The 26,314-nt window shown below is 43.7% G+C and overlaps 1 protein-coding gene across 1 annotated transcript in view; it reads left to right on the top strand.

Moving 5' to 3' along the window:
- CAMSAP3 (calmodulin regulated spectrin associated protein family member 3) overlaps window positions 1-25,978 on the top strand; it is a 39,699-nt gene extending 13,721 nt beyond the window's left edge. The window contains exons 2-17 of the mRNA XM_053464391.1: window positions 8,523-8,776; window positions 11,274-11,402; window positions 11,607-11,690; window positions 16,581-16,719; window positions 17,476-17,615; window positions 17,805-17,880; window positions 18,146-18,197; window positions 18,674-18,711; window positions 18,865-18,937; window positions 19,688-21,533; window positions 22,376-22,521; window positions 22,733-22,959; window positions 23,512-23,614; window positions 24,402-24,520; window positions 24,708-24,826; window positions 25,126-25,978. Of these exons, the coding sequence (XP_053320366.1) occupies window positions 8,523-8,776; window positions 11,274-11,402; window positions 11,607-11,690; window positions 16,581-16,719; window positions 17,476-17,615; window positions 17,805-17,880; window positions 18,146-18,197; window positions 18,674-18,711; window positions 18,865-18,937; window positions 19,688-21,533; window positions 22,376-22,521; window positions 22,733-22,959; window positions 23,512-23,614; window positions 24,402-24,520; window positions 24,708-24,826; window positions 25,126-25,428 (3,848 nt within the window). The 3' untranslated portion in view covers window positions 25,429-25,978. The remainder of the gene's footprint in view (window positions 1-8,522; window positions 8,777-11,273; window positions 11,403-11,606; window positions 11,691-16,580; window positions 16,720-17,475; window positions 17,616-17,804; window positions 17,881-18,145; window positions 18,198-18,673; window positions 18,712-18,864; window positions 18,938-19,687; window positions 21,534-22,375; window positions 22,522-22,732; window positions 22,960-23,511; window positions 23,615-24,401; window positions 24,521-24,707; window positions 24,827-25,125) is intronic.
- The last annotated feature ends 336 nt before the right edge of the window (window positions 25,979-26,314 follow it).

Genomic DNA, 26,314 nt, shown 5'->3' with positions numbered 1-26,314 from the left:
TTCCACCTAGCACCGGTCTGCCTGCCTCTAGTCTGGTGAAGAGAGGGCAAAACACGTCTCCCTTACCTGGAGATAGAGGAAATTGATCTGGAGACCTAGGGACTCCGGATCAAATGAGTGTTCCCAGATATAAGTACGGTATTCCATTTCATCTGTAATACTTCCTGACGTAGTGTGCTGAGGGTGCACAAGAAACAGAGCTGCCTCCCGGAGTAGGTACGGAGCATTTAGATCACCAGAGATCTTCAAAATGCCCACCAAACGGGGCCGGTGTCTGGGCAGTATTTGGGGGAAATCTGACGGGCGTTACAATTTCCATTTATATTATGTCGATATTATGTTTCTGTTCTTTTTAGTTTAACTGAACTAATTGTAACATTTAAGGATTTGCTGCATTCCTTGCGGTTCTAGAACAATATCGGATTTCTTTTCTACTTAAGTAAACACCAGGCTTTTGGGAGAGGAAACTAATCCTATTAGTCACATACTCGTATGTTTCATATACAGTATGTATACATGCGCATGTTTAAGTACGGCTTTTAAATTTTTTTATATTCCCCATTGTTTCCAGCTTGTCCGCAGGCTATAGACAGATCAATAAAGCTCGGTTATATGATGTCACAGTGTCACATGATTTCATTGGAGATTTACAAATGTATCTGATGTAAACGTAAGTCAACGGGCTGAACTTAAAAATTCCGTCCAGATAACGCTCGCTCTCACGAGATGGCTTTTAGCGCCAGTCATTGTTTGCAAAAGGTGGCTCGCAAAGTTCGTCCCGGTTGCTGTGGTGGATAACGTCTGGGCTGTTTCTGATCATGCAGTGTAGCCTGATGTTTGGTTTTTTTTTTTTTTTTTTTTCTGTGTTGGGAATCCACCCATCCATGACAAAACAAAGTTTTTGGTTTATTAAGTGGTGTAGAAGAGTGGTGCCACCGATGTCCACACATCGGTGGCACCACACACCGATGTGGTCATTCAAACCCACCCCCCTCCAAAAAAAAAAACAAAAACCTTCTAAAAATACCTATCGTGTATTTAATACTACCTATTATCAAATGAGGAATTCAGATTTTGTTTTTTGGCATTCTATGTAGACTACAGGTGGTCCATACAGAAGATGATGTCTTCTTTTGATTTCAATGATCATCCCGTGCAATTTTATTTTCTAATTCTTACTGTATTAGCCCTACCGCTTCAGCTGGGAGCCTGTTCACTTATCTGCCACGCTCACTATATAACCATAGTAGTTCCTGCTTCTTACAGTTTAATCTTCCCAAACCACCTGTGATGATTGACCTTTCCAAGCCAGGCTGTCACGTATAGATGTCCGCGACTAGGATAGAGTTGTGTTGTGTACCCCGACTTTATTTCAGTCTCGTTTAATTTCTCGGTGTAGTAGAGTCTGTATGTTATGTTATATGGTGTTTGAATACGCGGGGTTATTGAAGGTGTGTATTCAAGTCAGGACTTTGACTGCCCCATCAAAGGAGATGCTCTGCCTGTTTGACTCGTGTGGCTTCGTGCCTCGGGTCGTTGTCCTGCTGACTTCTGGAATTTGCCCGCGACTCTAGGAATCCCGGACCTCCGCGTCCTCTGCGCTCTGCTGCCTCCTTTCTCTGCTTTAACACGCTTTTTCAGTCCTCGGTAGCATTAACGTGCAGACACATGATCGCTGACTCCTGTCCCAGATACAGAGCCGTGTAAGTGTCTCAAGGTCGCCGTGACACTCCGAGCCGCTTTCTTGCCTGCGTGGCTGATTGTCGGGGTGCTGTGAATCACCGGCCGCTTTCTACACGAAGTGCTTTCCTATGCAAACAGCTCTAATTAGTCCTGTTAACTCTTCTGCCGCCAGACGGAATAATATTATGTGTGTGAGATCATTGCTGGTTTTCATTGTATGGGTTATTCATATGCCTCTGCAGGGTCCCATAGGGGTATTGTGCCCCCATCACACGCCAACCGTGTCACCGCGCAGTGCTCTGTTTCCACGGATATTGCCCCAACATTGATACAAGCAATCGGGATTGTTTGCCGGTATGAGCCTGAATGCCAGGGATGGTCTTGGCGTCATTAGGAAGACATCTACCTGGTCTAAAGTCATCTCTATAACTGTTGATCTAGAAACAAAACAAAAGGACGCTGTGAAAAAATTCTGCTGATCTTAACAATCCTTCTCCCGAACCCTGACTGTATTCTCTTAACTAAATAAACCTATGTAAAGGTGCTTACAGATTCAAATAACTGTATTTTTTCCTCCCCATTATGTTCTGGATGCCCCGTAGCCAACTCGCAGGTTGTTGGTGGATTCAGTGGAGGGAAAGTAAAACATCTGGGTGGTAAACAAAGGGAAATACTGGTCCTGCCGCCTTTTGGCAGAGTTCTCTGCTTCCATAAAACGTATATCTCTCCAACCTGCGACCCTCCAGCTGCTGCAGGACTACATCTCCCATAATTCTTTCGGCTAAGGTGCTGGCGGAGGATTATGGGAGATGTAGTTCTGCAGCAGCTGGAGGGCCGCAGGTTGGACACCCCTGGTATATCTGGTCCCATATAGGTAGTTCTAGCTGTGACTGCCTCGGTTCCCCTCCACTTGCCCTCCTGACTCTCGGTGGGTACACAAAATGAGACCTTTAAACCACAATTTGGTTTTTTCCCTGCCGACAAAGGCACCACTGATGTTGATCTGATACCAAAATCCACTTGTTTGGGGTCAGTAAAAGGACGGGATTTAAGGATATAATTACAGAGCTATGTTAATGGTTTGCTTTGTCCTTTCATCTCGCGCATGCCTGGGTAATAGTGTCCTTACAACCTGACCTGTTCTGGGCTGTGTTTGAGAAGCAGGCATTGTCTATGACTGTAATAAGAGAGAATTCTGCCTGATTATATGAGCAAAAAGTAATTATCGGGAACAATTCAATGACACATGGAATGTTAACCTTTTAAAATCTGCCTTTTATTTTTTTGCTTGGCGAATGAGGACCCGGATTTCCAACGTGTACACCGATGACTCGATGATTTGGAGTCCGAATCGCACGCGTGTCCGGTCGAGATTACTTTAAAGATCTGACGTGGCGGCAGCTCCAGCTGTACAATTTAGCTCAAAACCGGATAGGTGACCGGTCTGACGGATGCCGCAAACATTTGGAAGGCTGTCTGCTGGGCTTTTAACTGGCCTGGGTACACGTGGCACATGATGTCCTGGCGTGCAGAGCGTGTGGGTAACGAAGAGGCTAGCCCATCCAACTTAAGAAACCAAGGTTTGGTGGTGGTCTTTTTTTCTTATGTTTGATGTGCTTGGTACTCAAATCTATAGATGAAAAAGTTATTGCGTAACCAATCCATGCCCCCAACCCCAAGACCATTTAATCCCATCAAAAAGATATTTTATTAGAGCCAGCCGGGCCCAACAGCGGCTCCTGAAATCCAATCCATGACATTGGCACGCAAAGTTCCAAAGTCACGTTGAAAAGACATTCCGGATCACCTCCAGAAAACATATGCCTCAAAAGCAATTACTGAGGCTCCGTGGCCATGTTGACTGCATGGTAGCGAATCTTCCTTGAAGTTGGATCCCGGAACAACATCTCGGGATCAGGTCGGGTCAATGTTCCTGATGACTCCTCAATTAGACACAGGATTCATAGCAAAGTAGTAATCAGAAGCCACTGCTCTTTAAGAAGAACAAAAAGGACCTGAATGCTCCTCAAGAGTTTTTGAACCGCATTCTCATCCTCATGCCATGCGTGGTGGTGTCATGGAGAATGACAGGCTGCCCCGCCATCATCTGCATTACATAGAATGACATCACCTGAAACGCACGTAAATCTGCATCAGGGTGGCTGAAGAACAAGGTATTTAAAATTCTGGAATGACCCGGTCAGAATCCAGACCTGACCTCCATTGCGATGTTGTGGCAGAACCTGATGCAAGTAGTTCATGCCTGAAAACCCACCACGTGAAAGGTTTCCGCCTAAATGACTCTGCGGCTCTGTGAGAGACGGATCGATAAGTGCAGGAAGTGTCCTGATTCTAATTAATTCTGCTAAAGGTGGCCTCATTAGGTTACGAGTATGAGGCGATTGCTTTTTCACACATGATCACTGCGTATTGCGTGTTAAAATGTGTTTTCTTTACCTTCTTTCTAATATAAGATTTTGGTAAAAGATCTAATAGCCCAAAATATGTAACAGATCGAGGGGGCCACATCATTTTCATACAGCTGCTATGTCGGGGGTTAAGACAAAACATAATTCCTCTTAGAATCTGGGTCTTCATGAACCTACTGTGTCATAAAGGTAGATTCTTGATGATGCAAGTGTGTTGTTTATGAAAACATAGGCTGGAACAGCTAAACCTTATGACATCATCAGGTCTGCATTGGATATGCCAACTTGATCTTAAAGGGCATCAAAGCTACGATACATCGCCATCTCGAATTGTCTCTAAAGAATCATTTCTCCCTGTCGGCTGTTCAGGATCTGTGTCGGCCCTCTGTTTTCCGGGGACATCCATCGTCCGCCATTTTTTGCTTGGATTATACCGTTTGTGGTTGAATGTTCTAAGACGATCCTAAAGAATGTAATTGGATCAGTCCCTAAAATCCGCGGTCATCCATTTCATTGTAAATGGCTTACAATTCTTTTAACGGAACTAGATACTTATCCTAATTATTTTGGGACAATTTCCAATAAAATGTATTAAATATATATATATAGATATATATTTTGCTGTGTGTACATTGTTGGTGGTTTCGGACAATTTTGAGGGGTTCGAGTTTATTTTGTTAGTCTTCTGCCTGCAGCACCTGTTTTTTTCTTAGTGAATAATCTTCCAGTTGTGCTAAAGCTTAACGTGTATTCACATGCACACTAAAGACATACTTGCCACGCTTTCCACCAGAGCGTGTGACAACACGGCTGCTTTCTCGCGTCACACGTGATTCAGGTGACAACGGTCTGACCGCAGTCTTCATCTCTCTCGTTTGACGCTCACATAGTGCCCAACAGGCCTGCCGGCAGTCCTGATAAGCAGGCTATAAGTTTCTAGGTTGATTTTAGCTTAATATTACAGAATTGGTTAATTGTGAAAATAATGTAGCGTTACTCCGACTACATGACCCCCTTCGCTCCGCGCTGAACAAGTATAGGTCCAAGTGGAATTGTTTTGAGGCTGGTGGGGAAAAAAATAAGATTAAAAGGATAATCTGTAAGCGCTTTCTAGGTCACATTTCGTCTTTATTCTCCCTCTGGCTGGAATTCCACGGACTTTGGCCTTCAAAAAAAAAAAAGGCTGTGTCAAACTGGTTTGGCGAGGTTTTATTTTCCGGTTCTGCGTGTGTAAAATGACACACGCCTTTTTTGTTTTTTCTTTCTTTCTTTTAAATCATAAACTGGCATGTGTTCATTATCGCTTTGGAAGAGCTGCTCCTCTTAGACGAAGAATTAATTGCTGTATCTAGCATGTCGAGCAAATAAACCCCGGTAGATCTGTCATTCCATTTCATCCTCTAAATGTTTAATTGTGCGTGTGTGTATATAATAATTTTATTTTTTTTATTACATTTTTTAAATTAAATTGGCAGGGACAGAACCTATTTATTTCCCCCATTAACTACAGGTCCAAATGTTTTTTTTTTTTTTTTTTCCTTTTTTCCTCCCTTTTCTCACTTTCCCTTATATGCCGTTTCCTGCGCTGAAAAGAGTTCCAATATGCGGCCCTTTTTTTTGTCTTAAGTCGGGAGTAGTCGAACACCGTAATACACGCATACCCAGCAAACATTCAAAAGGGATATCGGGGAGGAAAAAGGGGGACTTGGCTTCCTGTCCGGGATCTTTGGACACTTCAATTAATATTATTTGTTCTCCCCATTGCTATTTTGGAACTGTTGCCAGTTGATATATTTAGTGAATGTGGTGGTGCCAGTGCCCCGTTGGTAAGCTCTGGCGTGAGGGCGGTTTCTGCGCTCTCCGTCCTCGTGTGCCGGGAGGGGGCACGTTTCATGTGACACGGATCTCTTCTCCCATGCTCTATTCAGAAGGTTATAAATCACCAACTCGGATTATCCTCTTTCCACGGTTTTTTCCCCTCCCTGTCGGATAAATCCGCTCGGATTATAAATTCCTGGTGCTTAACCATTCCCGTGCCAGAAATTAATAGTTCCAGGGTTTGGTGCCAGGCTATATACCTTAAAGCACGATCACTGAAAATGTATTTCCCCTTCCAAAAATAAAGTCTCTTCACGCCGAGCAAATTGATCCTCCCAACGCTAATTGTACCTGTCTGTCAGGCATGTTTCATCATTCTGTTCATCTATTATAAAACGTGTTAAAAGCTGCACGCTAAGCAGGTTGGATGTGATCTGATAATTAAACGGAGGGGTAAGCTAGCTGCTTATTTACCTTAAGACCTCTTTTTTATTTGTCATAATTGATACATGCCCTAATATGATGTCATAATCCATGTAAATGCTTCCAGGGGTTCTGGCTGCACCCCCCCCGTATGACACTGTTGGCACCCCGTGCTTAAAAAGCAAGAGGACATCCAAGGGTTTCATTCTGAAGCTAGCAGAACCCCTGGGAGTCTTGGCGGATACCCCAGGGATCGTATTTAAGGGGCTACAACCTCTTAACCAATAGATAACCAAGAAGCCACAAGTTTTCTCAGTCGTGCCGCCCTTGTATTGTTACATTGCTATACACTGATGCATAGTTCTATGTATAGTGCACATACATGTCTACATAAACACACGCACATGCGTACACGTCGGCTGCCGTAAAACCAGGTCTCCCTGTAGAGTATCTCTGCTCCTGCAGCTTCCCGGCCGGGTGAACCTGACTCGAACCCTAGACTTTTCCTTACAAGCAGAGAGCCAGGCAGCAGCTTCTACCGACTGCACCATGTGACCACTTGCCGGTCCTATCGCACGCCTCTGCAAATACCCCTGCTGTATAAGAGGGGCAGGTGTACTAAGTGGGTCCAGCACTGGCTTCACGCTGTGCAGTGGAGACACAGAAATTGCACTGCCATAAGTAAGCAGCAAGTAGGGCAAATGCCCGATGCTAATCCACCCCCGGCTGTGAATGAGAATGTATCGTCACGGTCTATTATTTTCAAACAGGGAAAAGAAAAAATGCCGGTGCGCTAAGCTAGTCTCAGGCTCAAATAATACAAATGTATAATACGAGGCCTACCAAACAGGTGTAAGCATGCTGCAAAAACAGTGTATTAGCTGTACAATGTATACAAAAAACAAAAACTGTCTGCGCTTCTTACCCTAATAAAGTTGGCAACAAATATACTGCTTTGTGTGCCCACTATGTAGGAGGTGAGAGTAGGTTCTCACCCTATTGAGAGTGTGCCTTGACGTGGCGGGTGAGCTTAATTATGCTTTGGCCAATTCATATAACCAAAACTGTCTATTATTTTACCAACTTAAACAACATCCAATTGCATTTTTTTATTAAATCTACTATTTTTGGTTTATGTGAGATGCTTTATATTTGTTATATTAAAACGGTTTCTTTTAGCGTTTTTGTGTCGACGGTCCTGAACATGCGCTCCGAGCCACCCACCATCTGTCGCCCTGGTTGCCAGTCTGTTAATTCCTTTGATTCCGGCATCCTATTGCTAAGTAACGCGTTACAGACCGTTCTGGTATCTTTCCAGACATCACCCCCCCCAAAAAAAAAATCCCCGGACGCTCTGCCGCGGGAGCCGGACGCCGCGGGGCTCTGTTTTGTTTATTGCTGCGCGGCGTAGGGCTTATAAAGAGATCCCTGACAGAATAAAACATATGGATATGTCTGCGGCAGAGCGGACGTTATTACTAAATATCGCATCGGATTGAATTATCGGGGGTAATGAGCTGTGTCTGGCACACGCGTGGTGTATTAACCCTTTGGTGGCACCCACATGTCGGTTCCAAAGCGATGTCGGACATACTGAATACATCCATTACGACCGCCATGCATGGGTATCCTTAACATAGAAATGGCCTTAACAGATGTTTGGGGCCCGCTTTGATCCGTGGGGCCCCTTGTTTCAGTGGATGGGCGAGACTCTGGAATTGTCATAATCTTACGATAATGTATCTAGAGGTGAATGTATGGAGAGCATTCCCTGGTTCGGACATATTTTATGGTTTCCCTAATGCTAGAGGACGCCGCCTTATAAGATTTTTTTTCGGCCAGGGGCTTTTAAAACAGGAAGCCGGCTTCTGAGGGGATGGTGGATAAGCGGAAAGGCCTTCCAGTAGTAGTGGTAGAAGTTAACAAGACATGAGATGGGTATAAGGCTATCCGGATCGTAATGCAAGCACCAAGCATGTTTTGAGATCTTACGGTGGCTAGATTAATGTATCATGCAACATATAAGGACTTAACTGAAAACTCAGGATTACTGTCTGATATTCTGTATAAATGGACAGGTATAGAGATGTTGGTGTTCCAGGCACCGTTGTGTAGGACGTAGAATGTGAGCCAGCAGCCAAACTCACGGTCTTTGTCCATCTCTTCCAGATGTGCCTGAGGAGCTGTGCTCTCCCTGCTACACGGACCAGTATGAACAGGAACACGTGAAGCCAGCCGTGATCAGCCTCCTGCTGTCTGCCGATGTGTACTGCAAGACGTACCGCAAAGCGCTGCACCACGACACCGCACCTCCTCGGGATAATGCCGCTCTACTACTTCTGCTGGCTCGGAAGGGGTTAACCCCAATGCAGCAGGGAGAGCCTGTGAAGACCAGCGACCTGAGGGAGAAGCCCATCCGTATGGTAAGAAAAAGAATGAAAGCGGGCTAGTGCAGCCGCATGTCTAAGGTTTCTTGGTGCGCAAGTATGTGTCCCTCGGGGCTGGTGCTAGTGATGCCCTTTGACGTGTGTGTGTAAAGCAACTTTACGTGTTCGTATGTGTGTCAGAAGTCCTGCACCAGTAACCCAAAGGCTCACCCCTAAAACACCTCCATTTATATCCAAAACAGGGTGATTTGAATTGTTTTACGCCACTGATCCCGAACACCCCCCCCCATCTCTAAATGTCCCAGAGCAAGTTCTGCTGGGTATATTCAAACAAAGACGACTTCCTGCAGATCCTTCTGCACTTTGCACACCGGATCTGCTCTGATTCTGGCAGCGAGCTCCGTCGCTTTTTGCTCGCGCTCATCCGACCGCGTCCCTGTGCTTTGTTGCTGTTTTTGCTCTGTCCCGTCTCTTGTAACAGGAAACATCACCTGAGCATACAAAGCAACCTCGACTCTATAACAGGTCTCTGGTAAGGGATACCCGGCTTATGGCCCATACAAGTGTCCAGTAATATAGAAGAGGAGATAGAGGACAACCTGACTGGGATAATTCTTCTACCTGTCCACGTTTTTTACTTTTGATGGGGTGGTCCTCAGAGTTTGCATATTCTGGCTGTGACCCAAAGTAGGGGTAACAACCTACCGTCCTCTTAATCTCATACCTGGGATCTCCCGGAGTTAAAATTTAATGCTATATGGGGCTCGGGTCGCCCCTTGAGGAGCCTCTCTCTCTCCGGGATAGTACCCAGGTATGAAGAAAATGAAGTTTTTATGGCGAGCTGGAGAGATAAGATTTACAGTCGGCATCCCATGACGTGTATCATAAAATAACACAACTGTCACATGAGGAATGCTGAGCGGTTACACAATACAGGTTGTGGCGTCGTTGGAATGTAAATTTGATTACGCTAAATGTTGCCTATTTCAGTCTCTGAAGCCTTGAAAGGTACGATTCAATTCTTAAGCCATGGCCTTTGGCATTTTTTTTTTTTATTTGTCATTTGTTTGGAATAAGGCTAAACTCTGCGTTAACCCTGGAGATGCTGGAGGGTCTACAGAATGTCTTCCAAGACGCACAGAATTATTTGAAGTTTTTTTTTAAAGGTTTGGAAGAACAAAACCCAGTTTATTAACAAATAAAAGCAAGCCGGTCATACCCACAGAAGGCTCTCGGCGGCGTGTAGAACGAGCGTATACTACTCGGTGGCTCAGGTTTCACTTTTTGCCTCCAGGCTCAGTGTAGTAGAAAAAAGTCAGTAAAAAAAATAATAATAAAATAAATTGCTCTCTAAAGGTTAGGGTTGTATGGGCAGCGTCAACAACATGTTAGACCTCCTAAGCTTGGTATTTTTTTATTTTATTTTCGGTACGTTCTTTGATTTAATAAGTTCTGTCCACTTTACCATTTAAGGCTGTATGTCCTCAAGGTGGCCTAGTCGCTAAAGTACAGTATAAAACCCATACACCTTTAGCAGACATGTGGTTAAGCTCATGAGACTGGGAATTTTTGGCAATCATCTGACTTCGGGGGGGTGGGGGCACATTGTGGCCATGTAACCACTTTAAGTAAGGGGTACTTGTGATAAATACCTCTTGCAGTGCCCAGTATCCATTTTCCAAAAACAAACCACAATCTGTCCCTTCTCGGATATCCTGATATCCGGGGTTTGCTGATCCCTTTAAGATTTTCAGAGCTCTGGGTCCCTCGGCCAGATGTGTCCAAGGAAGAGCAGCGCTGGTCTGTGACATGACCCCAAAAAACATAAACTTAGTAGGTTTACTTGTTGGGGGCTGCCTACTCCAGGCACTTACAGTTAATGATGCCCACCGTTGCCCCTCTTTTCTTCTTGGTCCTTTTTTGTAATTATATATACATATATATAATGTACCACAAGTCTGCTGCCTCGGAGTGACCCTAGACACAAACCTTCAAATCTTTTATCCCTCACATCAAATCACTCTCTAAATCCCGCCGCAACCAACTGCGCAATTCGTCAATTCCTGACTGCCAGCACCGCAAAACAACTAATCCAGTCCCTCGTAATCTCCCGTCTAGACTACTGCAACAACCTACTTACCGGCCTCCCAACTATCCCCCCTCCAGTCTGTCCTCAATGCCTCTGCCAGACTAATCTATCTCACCCGACGCTCCGCATCTGCCGCACCCCTCTGCGAGTCCCTCCACTGGCTCCCCATCCATAGCAGAATTAAATTCAACATACTCACTCTATCCTACAAACCTCTCGCTAACACCGCTCCCCTCTACCTATCCTCCCTCATCAGCAAATATACTCCAGCCCGCCCTCTAAGATCCAACAATGACCGGCTCCTCTTCACTTATCACCTCCTCTTTCATTTTGGACACTAGGCATTGGCCAAACTGCATGGGTTAGACCAGCTGGTTCTTCTAGCTGTTAGAGGTTCTACAAGGTGGAAAGTACTTCTAATAATTTATCTTTTTCTTCTCACAGGCCGCTCACCTTGCTGTTATTGATGCACTCATGACAATTTACTCCATTCATTGTGTTCAGCCCCTCCCACCAGGGGCGGAGCCCGGAATTGGGGGCGTGGAGACGAAACTTCTTGCTTGGGTTGATAAGGTAGACTTTCTCATGACTACTTCTTTAAAGTCTCTCCTTCTCCTTTAGAAGACCTCATTCTGCATTGTTTTCTCCCCGTCCTTCTCCTTTAGAAGATCTCCATTCTGAATTGTTTTATCTCCATCCTTCTCATAAAGTCCTTTTTGATGTCTTCATTTTTGTTGCTCACTGATGTTTTTGTTTTTCATTCTATATTGCTGCTAGGTAAATCAGCAGCTTCTAGAAGAGGCTGAGAGAGAACATGGGAGAAAGCAGCTGCCTGCCCCAGAGGGGCAGAATCAAGCTGGGGTAAGTGTAAATTGATATGTTTTTCTGCTTCAGCAGCCATAGAACTTCTTGATGTACCTATATGTGGACCATTGTGTATTACCAGTCTGATGAGTGTTCCGTAAATTGCAGAGGTACCCGTCTCCATCTTCTCTTGTACCACCCTTTGCAGTCCAACATGTTGCCATCTTATTACCCAGTCTGCTCCAATTGGCCAAACAGTATGCAGACTTTGTGTCCTTGTTCAGTTTTGGGGTAACTCAGGCTCCCGACGTGGGGTTAGTGAGATACTATGCTCTGTCGCCCCCTAGGCCCGCATCATTTATGTATCTTTATTTCTGGTCTCTATGTAAAATATATGTTGTAATGTATCCATGGGGATCTTTGTAATGTCTTCTCGTTCCTGCTTGGCTTCTGCAGCTCCTGTCTGTCTGGAAACACTTCACAGACTTTTTCAAATTAAAATTTTAATAGGCTTTATAGGAAATCTAGGTCACATTATACAAGACGCGTACCATCTAGTTGTGTCCAGAAGTTAGGGGGCGATTGGACCCCAGCAGATTACATCATGTCACTTCCCCGTTCAGTGCTTGACGTCTGTGGCCCCACTACCTGGTGGATTCGGCTTCTGGGAGCCCTTAAAGTACCTGTGTCCGTCTGCAATTCTTATGTTCCAAATGTGTGCCCACCTTCTAATTAAGTCTGTCCCATGTTAAGAAAAATTATTATTATTATTATTATTACTATTGTAATACCTGCTGTATATTTATTCAATCTACCTATTTCTATGTCCCTTCTTCTCCCTCTCTGCCCCTTCATTCTCTCTCGCTCTCTTTCATCTCTCCTACACAATTTTCTATCTCTTTTGACCTTTTTTCTATTTTCTCACGCTTTCTCCGTTCTCTCATTTTTTTTCTATCACAATCTTTCTTTCTTTCTCGCTCTCTCCTCTTAAATGTTCTCTTGCTCTCCTTTACTTCACTCCACACATCTTTCCTCCCTTTCCCTTATTTTTCTTCCTCCCCAGTGCCCTTCCCGCTGGTACTGGAAGCTCGTTCCTGTAAGTGGCTTTTTCTCGTTTCCCCTCTTCCATGACCACGTTTCTTTGTGCGCCAGGCAGTTACCCCTCTTGTCGCATCACTGGGGCTACTGCCTGCGTACATAAACCGAATGTCATAGGATTTGCATGCAAATTTCTGTTGTAAAGGATTGTGGGATAGGACAATGTTATATGCCGTTATTTATTTTTATGTATTTAAATGTACTTAATCAGTAACTAGTTATCTTTGTCATCATATATATTTTATCTTACTCTTGTTTTTTGTTTCTCATGGTTTTTGAAACTTTTTTTTTTTTTTTTTTGTTTTTGCGTTTATCTCTGTTTATGAAAATGTTTTCCTTCTGTATATCCCAGAATCCTTTGCAACCCTACTAGTGACCTGCCTCTCCTCTTGGTTCATTGAAAATTTACATTTTTGGTTGCCCGTGGATTAAAATGGCCCTTTCGTGTTCGAAAGGACCCATGTTTAACACGTGTTGGCATGGCCGCTTTTCATATGTTGGGGTCTTGGGTTGATTTAGTTTTTTGTGATTATCTCGTGGGCTAAGAGGCGATGCGTTTTGAGATTCCATCTCCTTTCCTCCTTTAGTATCTCAATTGCTGCATGTCTGTGACTGAAATCTGTCTTATTTCATAATGTCTTCATTTCCCCCCACCCTCTGAAAGCATTTTTCTCAGAGGATGACTGGAGGGCATTAAAGCAGTTATTCCCTTTTTTTTTTAATTAGTAAAAAAAATGTAGATTTTTCGAAGGTATATAAATCGTGTTTGGTTCATTTTTAAGCGCAGGCCCTAAAAATCTTTTTTTTTAGTTGCTATGGCAACATTTTTATTGAACGACCTCTTGCTGTAAACACCCCTGAAGTGTTTACTGTTTATTTAATTTTTAGTGAGCACATAGTGGGAAGCTGTTGGCAGAACCACTGTTTTTTTTTTTTTTTTTATAGAAACATAGAATGCTTGAAAATAACATTTATTTCTGTAAAAGACAAAACATGACTTTTAAAGTTTGTAGCCTCTTTAGCCTCCACCACACTAGCGCATTTTGAGAAGGAACCCTGAGGAAGGGTTCATTAGTTTCCCGCCAATTTCCCTTGTTAAAAAATGATAAGTATTTTTCTCATACCTTCATCATATTACATGGTTGCATTAAAAGCCGTGCTTAATATTTTTTTTTTACGTGCAGCGATATGTCTTATTTTAGATGTTTTTTCTTTTCTTTTTGATGTTACATCAATTTCTGTCTCATTGACCAAATTTCAACTTTTTCCAAATAAATATCGCCTTTTGATCTTTAATCTATAACCTTAGACTATTCATCTACCAAATTTTTTTGCCATCTGACAATGCTTTTTTGTCTCGCGATCCCACCGCTGCCACCAATACGTACTTGAGAAAAAGATGCTACTGCTTTAACCCCTTCCTTTCTGCATCTCTGTCTTTCATTCTGTCATCCCCTTCCCCCTAACTGAAGCCCCCCTGACTATCTCCGTTGCTCTTTTCCGTTGCATTTAGCATGCCATCGCTTTTTGTTTAAAGGAGTCTGGGAATAAGCCTCCCGTGGTAACGTATTGTGCACGCCTGCATTTCCAAAAGAAAAATCTTTATATCCTTTTATCTTTTTTTTTTTTAAATAAAAAAATACTTTTAGAATGTTCATTTTTTTTTTCTCAAACCTGTATTTCTTCCTTTTTATATAGTGTTGATTATTGTTGTCCAAATGATTGTACTTACAGAAGAGCTTTTTGGAGCCTCCCGCCTTTATCGAAAAAGGAAAAATTATATTTCACATGGTTTTGACCACCAGCCAAAGCTTCTGACGTAAAAAAAAATAAATAAGTGAAAAATAATTGGACAGCACTGACCTAGGTCATAATAATTTTAATATGAACGGTCTAAAAATCATACTTAAGCAGTGAAATCACCATTGGGTCCCTGAATGCAGGTTTTTTATATTTTAACCTCTCGTTGTATGGAGTGACATGTTAGGTCGCCCTGTCTTAGTCATTGGTCTTCTTTACCCCCCCCATGTACCGGCCGTACAACGAGGACACCTTGTGACGGGTTTGGTCCTTGCAGCCACTGCGTGTAATAAGATTACGCAATACTTAGATCTAATTGGATTTTTCACCAGTCACACTACCCAGCCCTTCTTGTTGTGTGGCTCGCTCTGTGTGTTACATGTTCCATCTTTAATGCTTGATGGATTTTTGGAAGACATGAATTATATAGATTGGAAGTCCACCCTTTAAATGTCATGAATATTCCGATCAATGCGTCATAAAGAAATGAGGACAGCTACTCTAGCGCCAACTGTTCATATAGTAAATAAACCCCAAAGAGAGGTATAATGATCCATGCTGCTCCTCAATGCCCTGGTCCAGGGTAAATACGAAGCCGGCAGTGGGTTGCTCCATGTGGAATTTAACCGGTGAACATTTTCTGCTGGTGCATGGGATTCCGGACCTAATGAGCGTATAGCTTTCCCTTTACACAATTGGCTTCCATCAAATCGATGGGCTGTGAAGATGGACTTCAGGGAAGGGAGCATGAGGTCATTGCCTCTGATAGCATCTGTCTTTTGTCCTTTGTTTTCTCCGCTCCGGCAGTGACATCATATACCCTTGGTGTCTGCTAGGGGAGAACAGGGAATCTGTATCATTAGAACTCTTCCACAAGATGCGTTAGTGAGGGCTGGTTGGTTTAAATGTACTAAATCGAGTTGACCCCACTTGTAGGACATCATGGAAATCTCCACCAACCATCTCCTTTAATTAAAAACAGGACCTGTATGTTTGATATTGGATGTCGATGTTGCGTTTGCCTCCAATATATTCTGCTCCGTGCCATGTTACATGAGATTTGAGGTTGGCGAGAGACGTTGGTTATTATACTTTTCCTCATATTGTCTCTCATTTTGTATCAATAGCCTCTGACATCACCATTCTGACCTTTCACGGTTCGTAACATTTTATTTTTAAGAACACAAAGTATCTATTGTATTCCGCGCTGGTGAAAAGAGTTTGTTTGCTGTAGTCTCATTATCAGACGCTCTCATCGCAACGTTTCTTGACCTGCTTTAGCAGATGTCCGTTTTGTTGCACCCCTAAGATAAAGGCAAATAAAATTTTTCGAACGAGGTCTGATTCGGACCCTCTAGTCATACCTTTTGTACCTAAGGGCTGCCCAGCTTTGGTACGCCTTACAACACGCAGACTCGCTTTTGATTGATACGGCATTATAAATATAATTGGAAGAAAAACAGATTTGTTGAACGCATCCATTTTTCTCTGAATGTTCCATTAATCTATCTATTAACGTGGAAACGCCATTCACTTCTCCTTTTTTATTTCTGTTACTTTGCAGCTTGCTGAATGCGTACGCGTAGCGTTTTGTTTGTGCGTTCACACCTTTTTGTAGTGGCTGCATGTCAAGTCCAGACAATGTCTTGTATTCTGTGTAAGGATTAACATATGACGGTCCCAGTGCAACGATAATAAGCATCGGGGTAATAAATCTAGATTTCACAACTACACCCTGGATGTGATGCTGGGGGGTTGTTAACTCCCCTATAATTAAAGGGTTTGTAAAGCAGTATGTTGGGGGAGGGGGGCACATATTTATTATTATTAATATTATTAATAATCACTGGGTGAGCCGTAGAGTTTTTGGGTGGTGACCCTATTTAGGCAATGCTATAATACAGTAAAGGCTCTGGATAAGGAAGATTATACTTGGGCGCCCAAAGTACCAAAAGCCTCCATCGTGTGATTCTTGTGTAGATGTTGAGTGTGTCGGTCAGACCCGCGCATGTATTAAATGATGGCATTTCGCCCTCGTTTTTCTGGCAGATTCGTTATCGGAAGGATAAGGCGCTCTCGAGGCAGACTCCTTGCTTCCCAAATGTCTCCTCCCTGAGGGACCTGTCTAATGGGAGCGCGCTAGCGGCCATCATCCACTATTACTGCCCCGCGGAGCTCCGGCTGCAAGGTGAGCACTTGGTGAAAAACATTGAAAACGGAGCTTAAAAAGTCTATTGTTACATGAAACAATTTAACATTATATCAAGTTCACGCCTATTTAAGTTCCAAAAATACTAGGTATCCAAAAAGCACTAATTTTGCACTTTGGCTGAATCTGCAGACATCCGCGTTACGATCTGTACTATTGTTTGAATTGTTTCTGGAATTTGGGAAAGAGGGAAATTCTGTATCGGTAAAATGAAAGCAACACCTCAATAGCCATGTCAATGAATATATTTTTATTCTGTACACGGAGTAGAGGAGAGCCTCGTATTAAAGGAGCATTTATGGCCAGTTTTTTCTCGTTTCATTTTGTTTGATGTATTTTAGTAACGTCTGTTGGCCATCAGTGCCAGGGTTACATGCTAGTCTGGACAGGGTAATGTGCCGGTGCGTTTCACACTTTGGAGGGCACAAGGAAGGCTGGGGAACTTCAGTGTTTTCAAATATAAAGGGTAGTTGTGCAAACAACGCTGCATTTATGGAATATTCAGGCCGATTGGCAACTTTGGAAATGGCCGTCCATAGAGGATTGTGAAGGGAATTGCCGGTGGCTTTCATAGGTTAGGGGAGGATCTGCATGGTCTCGGGAGGGTTCCTTAAAGGTGGGCTTTATAATGACTTCTGCAGCAGAACGTTGATTCTTCCATAGGTGGATGTCTTCAGTAGATCATAGATTCTGCAGCCTTCCAAGATCTTCTTATCACTGTCTTCTTTTCCTCAGATGTCTGTCTGAAGGACACCATGTCAGTGGCCGATAGTCTTTATAACCTCCAGATCCTCAGAGAGTTCTACACTCAGCATCTGCCTCCTCTCTGCCCTCTCTCGCTGGAAGATCTGCTGTATGTGCCCACGGCACTGAGGGTAATAGTTCATACTGCCTCCTTACCCCCGAGCCACCTCTTGAATCCGTTATGTAAATGCCTTCTCTTTCCTTGTTCCCATCCTGTCTTGACCATTCCACTCTTCCCTCTCTGTCTCATTCCTGTCTTTCTCCGTAACCTGCCCTCCCTTCTCTAATTCACTAATTTGATTTGTCTTTTGCCCGAACAGGTGAATCTCCTCACTCTCTTAGCTGAACTGTACCTGTGCTTTGAAGTGACTAAACCGGACTTCGTCCAGCCTAAAGGTATGCATAGAGCGGCTATAGGATGGTTTATTCTGAAACGCCCCCCCCCTTTTTGGGGGTCATCCCTTCATATGGGGTCTTTAAACTTTCCAGCCCTGCTGATTGTGCTACCACTTTGCCCTCCAACTGTTCTTTAACTTGGCCTAACAGACCGGGGGGGGAAATGTGTCGAGGGACAGATTAAAGGACGAGGTCTGTGTGGGCTTGCGCAGACTTTATCATGCTTATAGCCGAGGTCTAATATCCTAATGTCTTCCTCTTTCAGACTTGAACACGAGCAGTGAAACTACCACTCCTACAAGTGCAAACAGCGGGGGGTATGTATTCATAGTATCACTAGCGTTGAAGAGCTGGTTTACAAAAGCCCCATTAACAGTCTATCCAAATATCCCGAACCCAAGCCTTTCCATTACGGCTAAAAGTCAATGCATACCTCTCGGCTATATGAGGAATATAAGTAGAACGCGAACAGCAAGGGTGGAGAAGTTTAGGCGCGTTATGTGAGGCATCATTATTTTGTGTTCCTCAACAAACACGCCACCAGCACGGGAATCGGCTTTTCAGATGGAAATGATTCTGAAGAGCTCCCTGAAGTCCCAAAAGCTTGTATGACTACTACTCTTTCTGTTTTTCTTGTATCAACTCATCTTGTAGAAGAGTTCTAATCCGTCACATGATACAGATCCCTTCCCTGCTCTCTCTCTCTTGCAGTTCTCCCCTAGATTTTTTCCCTAATTTTCACACCGCTTCATTTTTGCTCTGTTTTTAAACTTTCCCTTTTATGTTTTCCCAGTGGCTCTCCGGTTTTTAATTTCAGACCTGGAACCACAGGTAAGCCCATATGTTACTGTGTGGGGGTATTAGCCCTGATGACCCATTGGATGGGAGATGTATATATATTTTTTTTTTTTGTGATGTCATACCGCTATGTGACATAATTGTTTATTGGGAGAAGAGTTCAAATACGTCCACGCTATCTTCCAGGGTCTCTGCCTCACTCCTCCTCAATGTCCCACATGGAAGGATTTGGAAAGACTTGGGTGAAAAACCCGTTAAGGTAAAAATCTTTTATGGTCGGGTAATTAATGGATTACATGAACGTAAGTGGCGTCTTTATACATACAAATTATGAACAATTATTTAATTCTTCCTGGTGTTTGAGACACATTGACGTCTTCAGCGTCCTGTGTTTGATAAAGGCCCGGGATAGGACTTTTTTCTTTACCGAGGATTGATTGAGCAGTAAATGCTATCCTAGCTCTCTACGGTTGTCAATTTTAAAAGTATTGATGATATTAATGTTCATAATTCCTATGTTTTACAGTCCTGTACACATGTATTGGTGTTTTATAAATTAAAATAAGCAATGCACATGTAAAACCCACCTTATGTGTAAACCATAGAAAAGGCCACCTTAATTCCCTTCTCTTGGATAAATCAAATACCATAATAGCTATGGAAAAAAACAGTCTACTTGGGTCAGGCATAGTATACCAATAATAATAATGACTAATATGCCTGAAGACACTCGAGTAGTCTTATAGTTTGCAATTTATTGCAATTCCGTTAGCCGATGACTTTGCTAAATTTGCACCTTTGGGATTATTCCTTCCCATTAAGTTTGCAGTAAGGATACAGTTTAAAAGAGGAGTACTCTTGTGTCTATCGTTCAGACAGACGTCCCTGTTTAGAACACAATTAATATTTTGTTACTAACTAGGAATGTAATTTCACTTTAAAATAGCATTGCGCTGTAATCTTGTGTAATTGGTAAACTTTTTTTTTTTCCTTTTTAATTTTTCTACAGCCACCCGTTGTCCCAAGCTGTCTCTTTCAGCATCCCCTTTGGTTTGGACAGTGATGTAGATATTGTGATGGGGAACCCGGTAAATATCCTGCGTTCTGTGAGTTCAGACAGCCTTTCTCAACCTGCTTATGCTCCATCGTCCCCTAAATGCGTTACTCGAGCTACCTATACCGCTCCTGAAGATCCAGCAGAAAGTCCAATTCAGCCGCGTACGTTCAAGAAGGTTCCACTCACTGGAAAGGGGAGCCCCGACCTTCAAGCTCAGGAGAAATCTGGGAGCGGCTCTGGAGTGCAGGCGGACCTTCCCACCATTGAAGAAGCGCTACAAATCATCCACAGCTCAGAAACTAGGCTTCTTCCAGAGGGTGCTCCAGATGGATTTTACCTTCATTCTCCCGAGGAGCCTAAACCGTTGAAGGTGGATGAGGAGGTAGTGAACCCCAATGTTGGTGTCTACAGGACGCACGATAGCTCAAGAAGGCTTTCAAGAGATGATGACTCTGTGCTGAGGGACAACAGCTTGGATTCTGATGCAGAGGAAACCAGGTTAGCTCAAGAGTCTAGTCGAAGCTCACTCAGCTCTCAAGCAGATTCTTGTGCTGGTTCAGGTACTAAAATGACCAGTTTTGCAGAGCGTAAGAAAAAGCTGGATGCCAAAGTTACGTCAGAAGGTTCTCCGTCTTCGCTGTCTGTCAGCCCTTCCACCACAACGTGGGCCCAAAAGGCTGAGGAATCTCCAGTGAAGAGTCCAGCCTTGAACTCTGAGATGAGCCAGCTGGGTGCTAGACTTGAAGAGAAGAGGAGAGCCATTGAGGCCCAGAAGAAGAGAATAGAAGCCATTTTTGCTAAGCACCGTCAACAACTTGGAAAGACTGCCTTCCTCCAACTAAAAAGGAAGGATGGATTAGAGGAAGCTGACGAAGGTATGGAGGGGGATGACAAAATGTCTCCAGATGATGGCCTTCCAAAAGAAATCGAAGAACTTGAGAGACAGAAGCCGAGTGGAGAAGAGGATAAAGATGATGAGAAGATGCAAGAAGGGTTAAAATCGCGAGGAGACAAGCAGGTTAGCTTTTCTCCAGAGGTGGCAAAAGCTGGACTGGATAATAATCTGGGCGACTACAACCGCGCTGTAGCCAAGCTAAACACAGCTCTGTCATCTCTCCAGTCGGACATGAAAAGATTGTCCGAGCAGCAGGAAAAGCTCATGAAAAAGGAAAGTAAAGCTTGGGTCATACCGGCTCCCAAGCCATCTCCTCCAGCACATCGGCCAAAATCCTCCCCTCCCACAAGACTCACGAGGGAAATACAAGCTCCTCGCTCCTCATCTCCTGCGTCTCCTTCTCAATCGCCATCGCGCCTGGCTCCAAAGTCTCCTCAGCCCAATGCTAGAAGATCTCATCAGATACTACCTTTTACCCCTAAGAGTCCCAAGCAGAATAGACCAGTTGAGCTCAAGATTCCCCCTCTCAACAGAGTACTCACTCCTCCGCAAAACGTGGATACCATACCTCACCTGCGCAAATTCTCCCCAAGCAAAGTGCCGATGCAGACACGGTCTTCCATATATTTCTCAGAAAGAGAGAAAAAAGAAACGGAAGATACAAACACGATACCAATTTACGAGGGCTATGGGAACGTCCGTCCTATAGCCTCTGTTGTCCCGCAAAGCACCGGCTTGGGGAATACGGCCGAGGAAGAGGCGGAGGAGAAGAGGAGCAGTCTAATTGAAATCCCGCTGTCTGAACTGAGAGTCACCGACGATTCTGAAATGGAGGGAATCGATTCTTTGGAGGGAACCCCCGGAGAAGACAATTCACAGAAAGGAGTCGGATTCTTTTTCAAGGTAATAAACCAATGGCGAAGCATTAACGTTTTCCTATGTTCACGTATTGATGATTTGGTTTTTGACTTCTGTGAGTGCTTACATCAATATGAGGGACCTTGACTTTTGTTAAAGTGAGGAAACCTGGTTTTGTACCACAATGAGACTTGAAGAGCTAGTTAATACATTTTCTCTAGGAGAATCTATGGTTGTATTTTTGTGTTTTTGTTTTTGTATCTATCTGTGAATTAAGTTCAGCAAGTACAAGTTTGACATACTTAAAACCGGAAGACAGAAGCCTGAAGGTGATTATTCCACAACTTTTGATCACTCCTTTTTGGAACTAGAAGCATCTTAATCAAGAAATCCTTAGGGATCTGTTCATTACCTAAAGCAGATCTATTTTTTTTTTACTAAAGCTTATATAACTGTACAATATGTTTTATAGATGAAAAGAAGAAAAAAATAAAGAAATGTAATTTTTTTTTCCTGATATTTCAGAAGTGACCCTTTTAATATGCAGAGACAAAAGGGGTTTAATGAGGGTAAGATAGGGATTCGTAGAAAATGTGTGATAAATAATATTAGAATATATTCTCTCCATAATTTTACTGCGTATGCGTTGGGAGACATTAGTTGCTTCTGTTAACTCCAAACATGTAACCACCATCCTGCTTCTCGTGATGCCTGACAGATCTCTGAGATCCCTGCAGACAAATGCCTCGATGAATCGTTAGCCCTGACGGTTTTAGGTCACTGAGCTTTCTGAAGAGTTGATGTTCATGCTGGATAAGGATGGGTTTTGGGTATAGTCCCGTTCTACTACTTTAATAGTTTGTTTTTTTATTTGATATATTCTCTAGGCTAATGAGCGGACGGAGGGAGAAATGGCTCAGAGGCGTGCGGCCTTATTAGAGAAGCAACAGAAGAGGGTGGAGGAAGCGAAGAAGAGGAAACAGTGGCAGGAGGAAGAGAAGGAGAAGAAAGAAGCAAAGGAACCAGTAGCCACGTAGGTCTTATTAGAAATCGTCATTGACCAGCACAGCTTGTTCTATGATAGATCACGCTTGGAATGGCACATAAGGATGGCCCAACATGGACATCCCAACATTTCTACTTAGATAATGACTATGAACATTGTATAGAATATGTGCAAATAACTACTTAATTTACTTTTCACTCCTCGGTAGAAAATTCTTAACATTTTATACTCTCTTTAGCCGACAGCCTGAGGAACAACCACGCAAGGAAGAGGAGGTTGTGTCACGCAGAGGGGACTTCACAAGAATGGAGTACCAGCGCAGGCATCAGCTGAAGATCATGGAAGATCTGGACAAAGTCCTGCGGCAGAAACCCATGACGGTCCGCGCAGTAAAGAAACAACGCCCCAAGACCGTGTTCCATGACGATTCTGTCATCTCCCGGAGCCCTGTGAGGGGCTTGCTGGGTAAGAGTGTGGGAAGATGATAGGAGGGATGCCGCAGCATTCTCTTGTGCGTTCCACCCCGTGGGAAGCGGTCTGCGTGGAAACCTCAAAAGTGCACTAGAAAGGGTGTTTTTATATTGGGGTGAAATTTTGATATTGTTGCTTATGCGTTATAGACATCCTTGAGTATTTCCTTTGTTTCCTATGTGTAGCCGGTGGCTGCCAGTAGCGTAGCTCATCACCATGCTGACATTTAACCTACAGAATTTGCTTCCAGGGCAGGGTGCGGTGCTTGCAACGTAAATCTTTTAGATCATCCAACGCAAAGTCATCGTACATTCTTTAAGTTTTTGGCACTTTGGCTGAGCCGTTCTCCACCTCACCTGCCTCCAGTCAGGAAAACAAAATGGCAGCCAGGTTTACCCAAATGTATTGATCACGTTATATTTGTGTTGGTTGCACTAAACTTTGGGACATGTCAGGAAGGCTGGTTTATCATGGGGTTTTTTGGGGTTTTATTTGTGGGACAGGGGGTGATACCTCGCTCAGTAATATTCTCTATGCTGGTTTCAGGTTCCAAGCTAAGTAAAGTTTACTCGCAGTCTACGATGTCGCTCTCCACTGTGGGGAATGACAATGGCAGTGGAACGATGAGGAAGTCCCCAAAGTCTCCAAGGTAATTTACAGGGCACGACAATGAAGTATTTTATTATTATCTTTTATTCATATAGCCCCAACAATGTACGCAGCGCTTAATACAATACATATATTCAAGGGGTCTGACGAGACGAGAATCGACAGACTGAGACAAACCGATACATTAGGTGAAGAGAGCCCAGCTCACAAGCTTACAAGTAGTCCTTTTTATTGTAACATTTAACGCCTGCCATGGATGTATAAAAAGATGGTGTCTCTCAATATCACAAGTTGATTCGGAGCCCCTGGAGGCAGTAAAGGTTCCGGTTTTTTTTTTATAGGTATCCCTTGTATTGTGGACATGTGTTTTAAAACCTCTACGCAAATCACATTGCGCTGCCACCACAATCTCAAAACTATTTTCTAATCCAGAACACTTCAGTAATTGATATTGGAAATGTTATTAAAATGAATGACTTCTTGCAGTCGGGGTAACCCTGATATGATTATCCAATAAACCGGCGAGATAACGCTTGGGATATGAATGAGTAAACGGATGACTTGACGTGAATTTTAAACAGTGGTGAAATGGTGTTCGCTAAAATGTAATATTTTATCAGTGTGCTAGTGAGAAAACACTTTTGATAGAAACGATAAGTGTTTGGGTAGACTGGTAGTTTATAAACTATATTAATCTATATTATAATACTAATAAATGCAGTTGGTTTCCGGGGGGGGGGCAAATTAAATACAAATAGACATTGTGACTTCTTGTCACCGTTCTTATTTCTGTGTCCTCACTAACCTGCGATGTCTTATTCTTTCAGAGCGGCCTCTCCCTCTGGTCTAATGTCACCAAGTCGTGGTCTGTTTACTCAGAACGGTGACAAAGATTGGGACACCGGCTCCACCGCCTCATCCCCAGCTTCCATCCCAGAGTACACAGGTAATACGGCGACTTCACTGCACTGGCTGGTGTATCAACCTGTAACTCCCATGATAAGTCCAGAGGGCCTGACCGCGCCGACCGCCAAGATGGCCGATTCCTTGCCTCTCGACAAGGGACCGACGCGGTCTACCGACTCTTCCTCCTGTGCATTCTGTATTTAACAGCCGTACCTCTGCCCACACAGGTCCTCGTCTGTATAAAGAGCCAAGCGCCAAATCCAACAAGTTTATCATACACAATGCTTTGTCTCACTGCTGCCTTGCGGGCAAAGTCAACGAACCCCAGAAGAACAAAGTTCTAGAGGTTAGTCATTACTGTTGCATGTTTGTTTTTTGTTTGTTTTTTTTGTTGCATGTTCATGCTTAATGGATATGCGCATAGCATAAATAAAGGGCCGGAGTAAAGTCTCACGCAGTGTTGGAATTTTACCTTCATCAGCGTTCCGTTTTCTTTCTCCGTGGTATGGAGAAGGGTTTAAGCGAAGCTGTTGGTTTCCAAAGGGCCGATAACCATTTCTAGCTCTACAAGGCTTGGGGATTTTTAAATCCGGTAGGATTTTCCATTAAATACTAAGATGAACTCGTTGTTTTCTACTCCCGCAGGACATTGAGAAGAGCCAATCCAACCACTTTCTGATCCTGTTCCGCGACAGTAGTTGCCAGTTCCGAGCGGTTTACACGTTTTTGCCCGAGACCGAAGAGCTGACCCGGCTTGCAGGCTACGGTCCTCGATCAATCAACCTTTCCATGATCGAGGATATTTACAAGTACAGCTCGGACCGGAAACGATTTACCCAAATTCCCAGCAAGACCATGTCCATGAGCGTTGATGCCTTTACCATCCAGGGCCACCTCTGGCAAAGCAAGAGGCCCACCACGCCCAAGAAGGCAGGCACCCCCAAGTAATTGACATGTGCTCTCTGTACAACGTAGTCCAGGAGGCTACAACCTTCTCAAAGGGGGTCAACATGCCGTCTTATCACTTTGTGCCCGTGTGATGTCAGGTTATTTTTACTTAGGTCAGACTGGTATACTTTACTTTATTTGGCCCGTTTGGTTCCGTCTTGGACGTATTAACTTTTTAGCTTGTTGACGGCATCTCACCTGGGGTCAGCTGGATCCCGTCTTCCTTCTGCTGTGCCCACGGGTTCCCCACATTGTAAATGAAGCCGGTGCCTACTCGGCAGCCTAGACTAATACCGAGGACACCTTGCCCTGGAGGGTGCAAAAGCTTGTCACCTTGGCTGTCTCATGAACCTCTTGGTCTGCTAATCTGTGCCCACGTCTCATGCTATGATGATGGCGGCTGCTCCGCTAAGGAAACTGGTCTGTTCTCGGTGTATTGCCCACTGCCCTTCATATGTGCCAATCTAGTCCCCACTGCCCATTCCTTTCTAAGGCAAAGCTGGTGCCTTATCACACTTTTACATCCACTTTCTGTGACACCTTCTCAGCCATTTAACCCCTTAAGGACAATGGGCGGTCCCTAAACCCATTGAAAACAATGCATTTTGAGCCCGTACATGTACGGGCTTTGTCATTAAGGGGTTAAAGCACTTCTTGCCAGTTTCTGATAAAAGGTGCCTTTTTTTTTTCTTTTGCAGATCACGCTTCTTTTTTTTTTTCTGAATTCAAGCTTTTTTTTTTTTGGTGGTATCACTGCCTTATCCGTCATAATTCCTGGTTTCCAGGGATAGTGCTTTGCCAGAAACCTCGGCACTGATCAGATTGTTACATTTTAATTTGCTGCCCTCTGTGAACATAGATACTAATGTCCTTTATCCTTTATTTA

This window comes from Spea bombifrons, chromosome 4 (assembly GCF_027358695.1).
Source record: "Spea bombifrons isolate aSpeBom1 chromosome 4, aSpeBom1.2.pri, whole genome shotgun sequence".
NCBI classification, from domain to species: Eukaryota; Metazoa; Chordata; class Amphibia; order Anura; family Pelobatidae; genus Spea; species Spea bombifrons.
The sequence above is the reverse complement of the archived record's forward strand: the minus strand, read 5'-3'. Positions and strand labels throughout refer to the sequence as shown.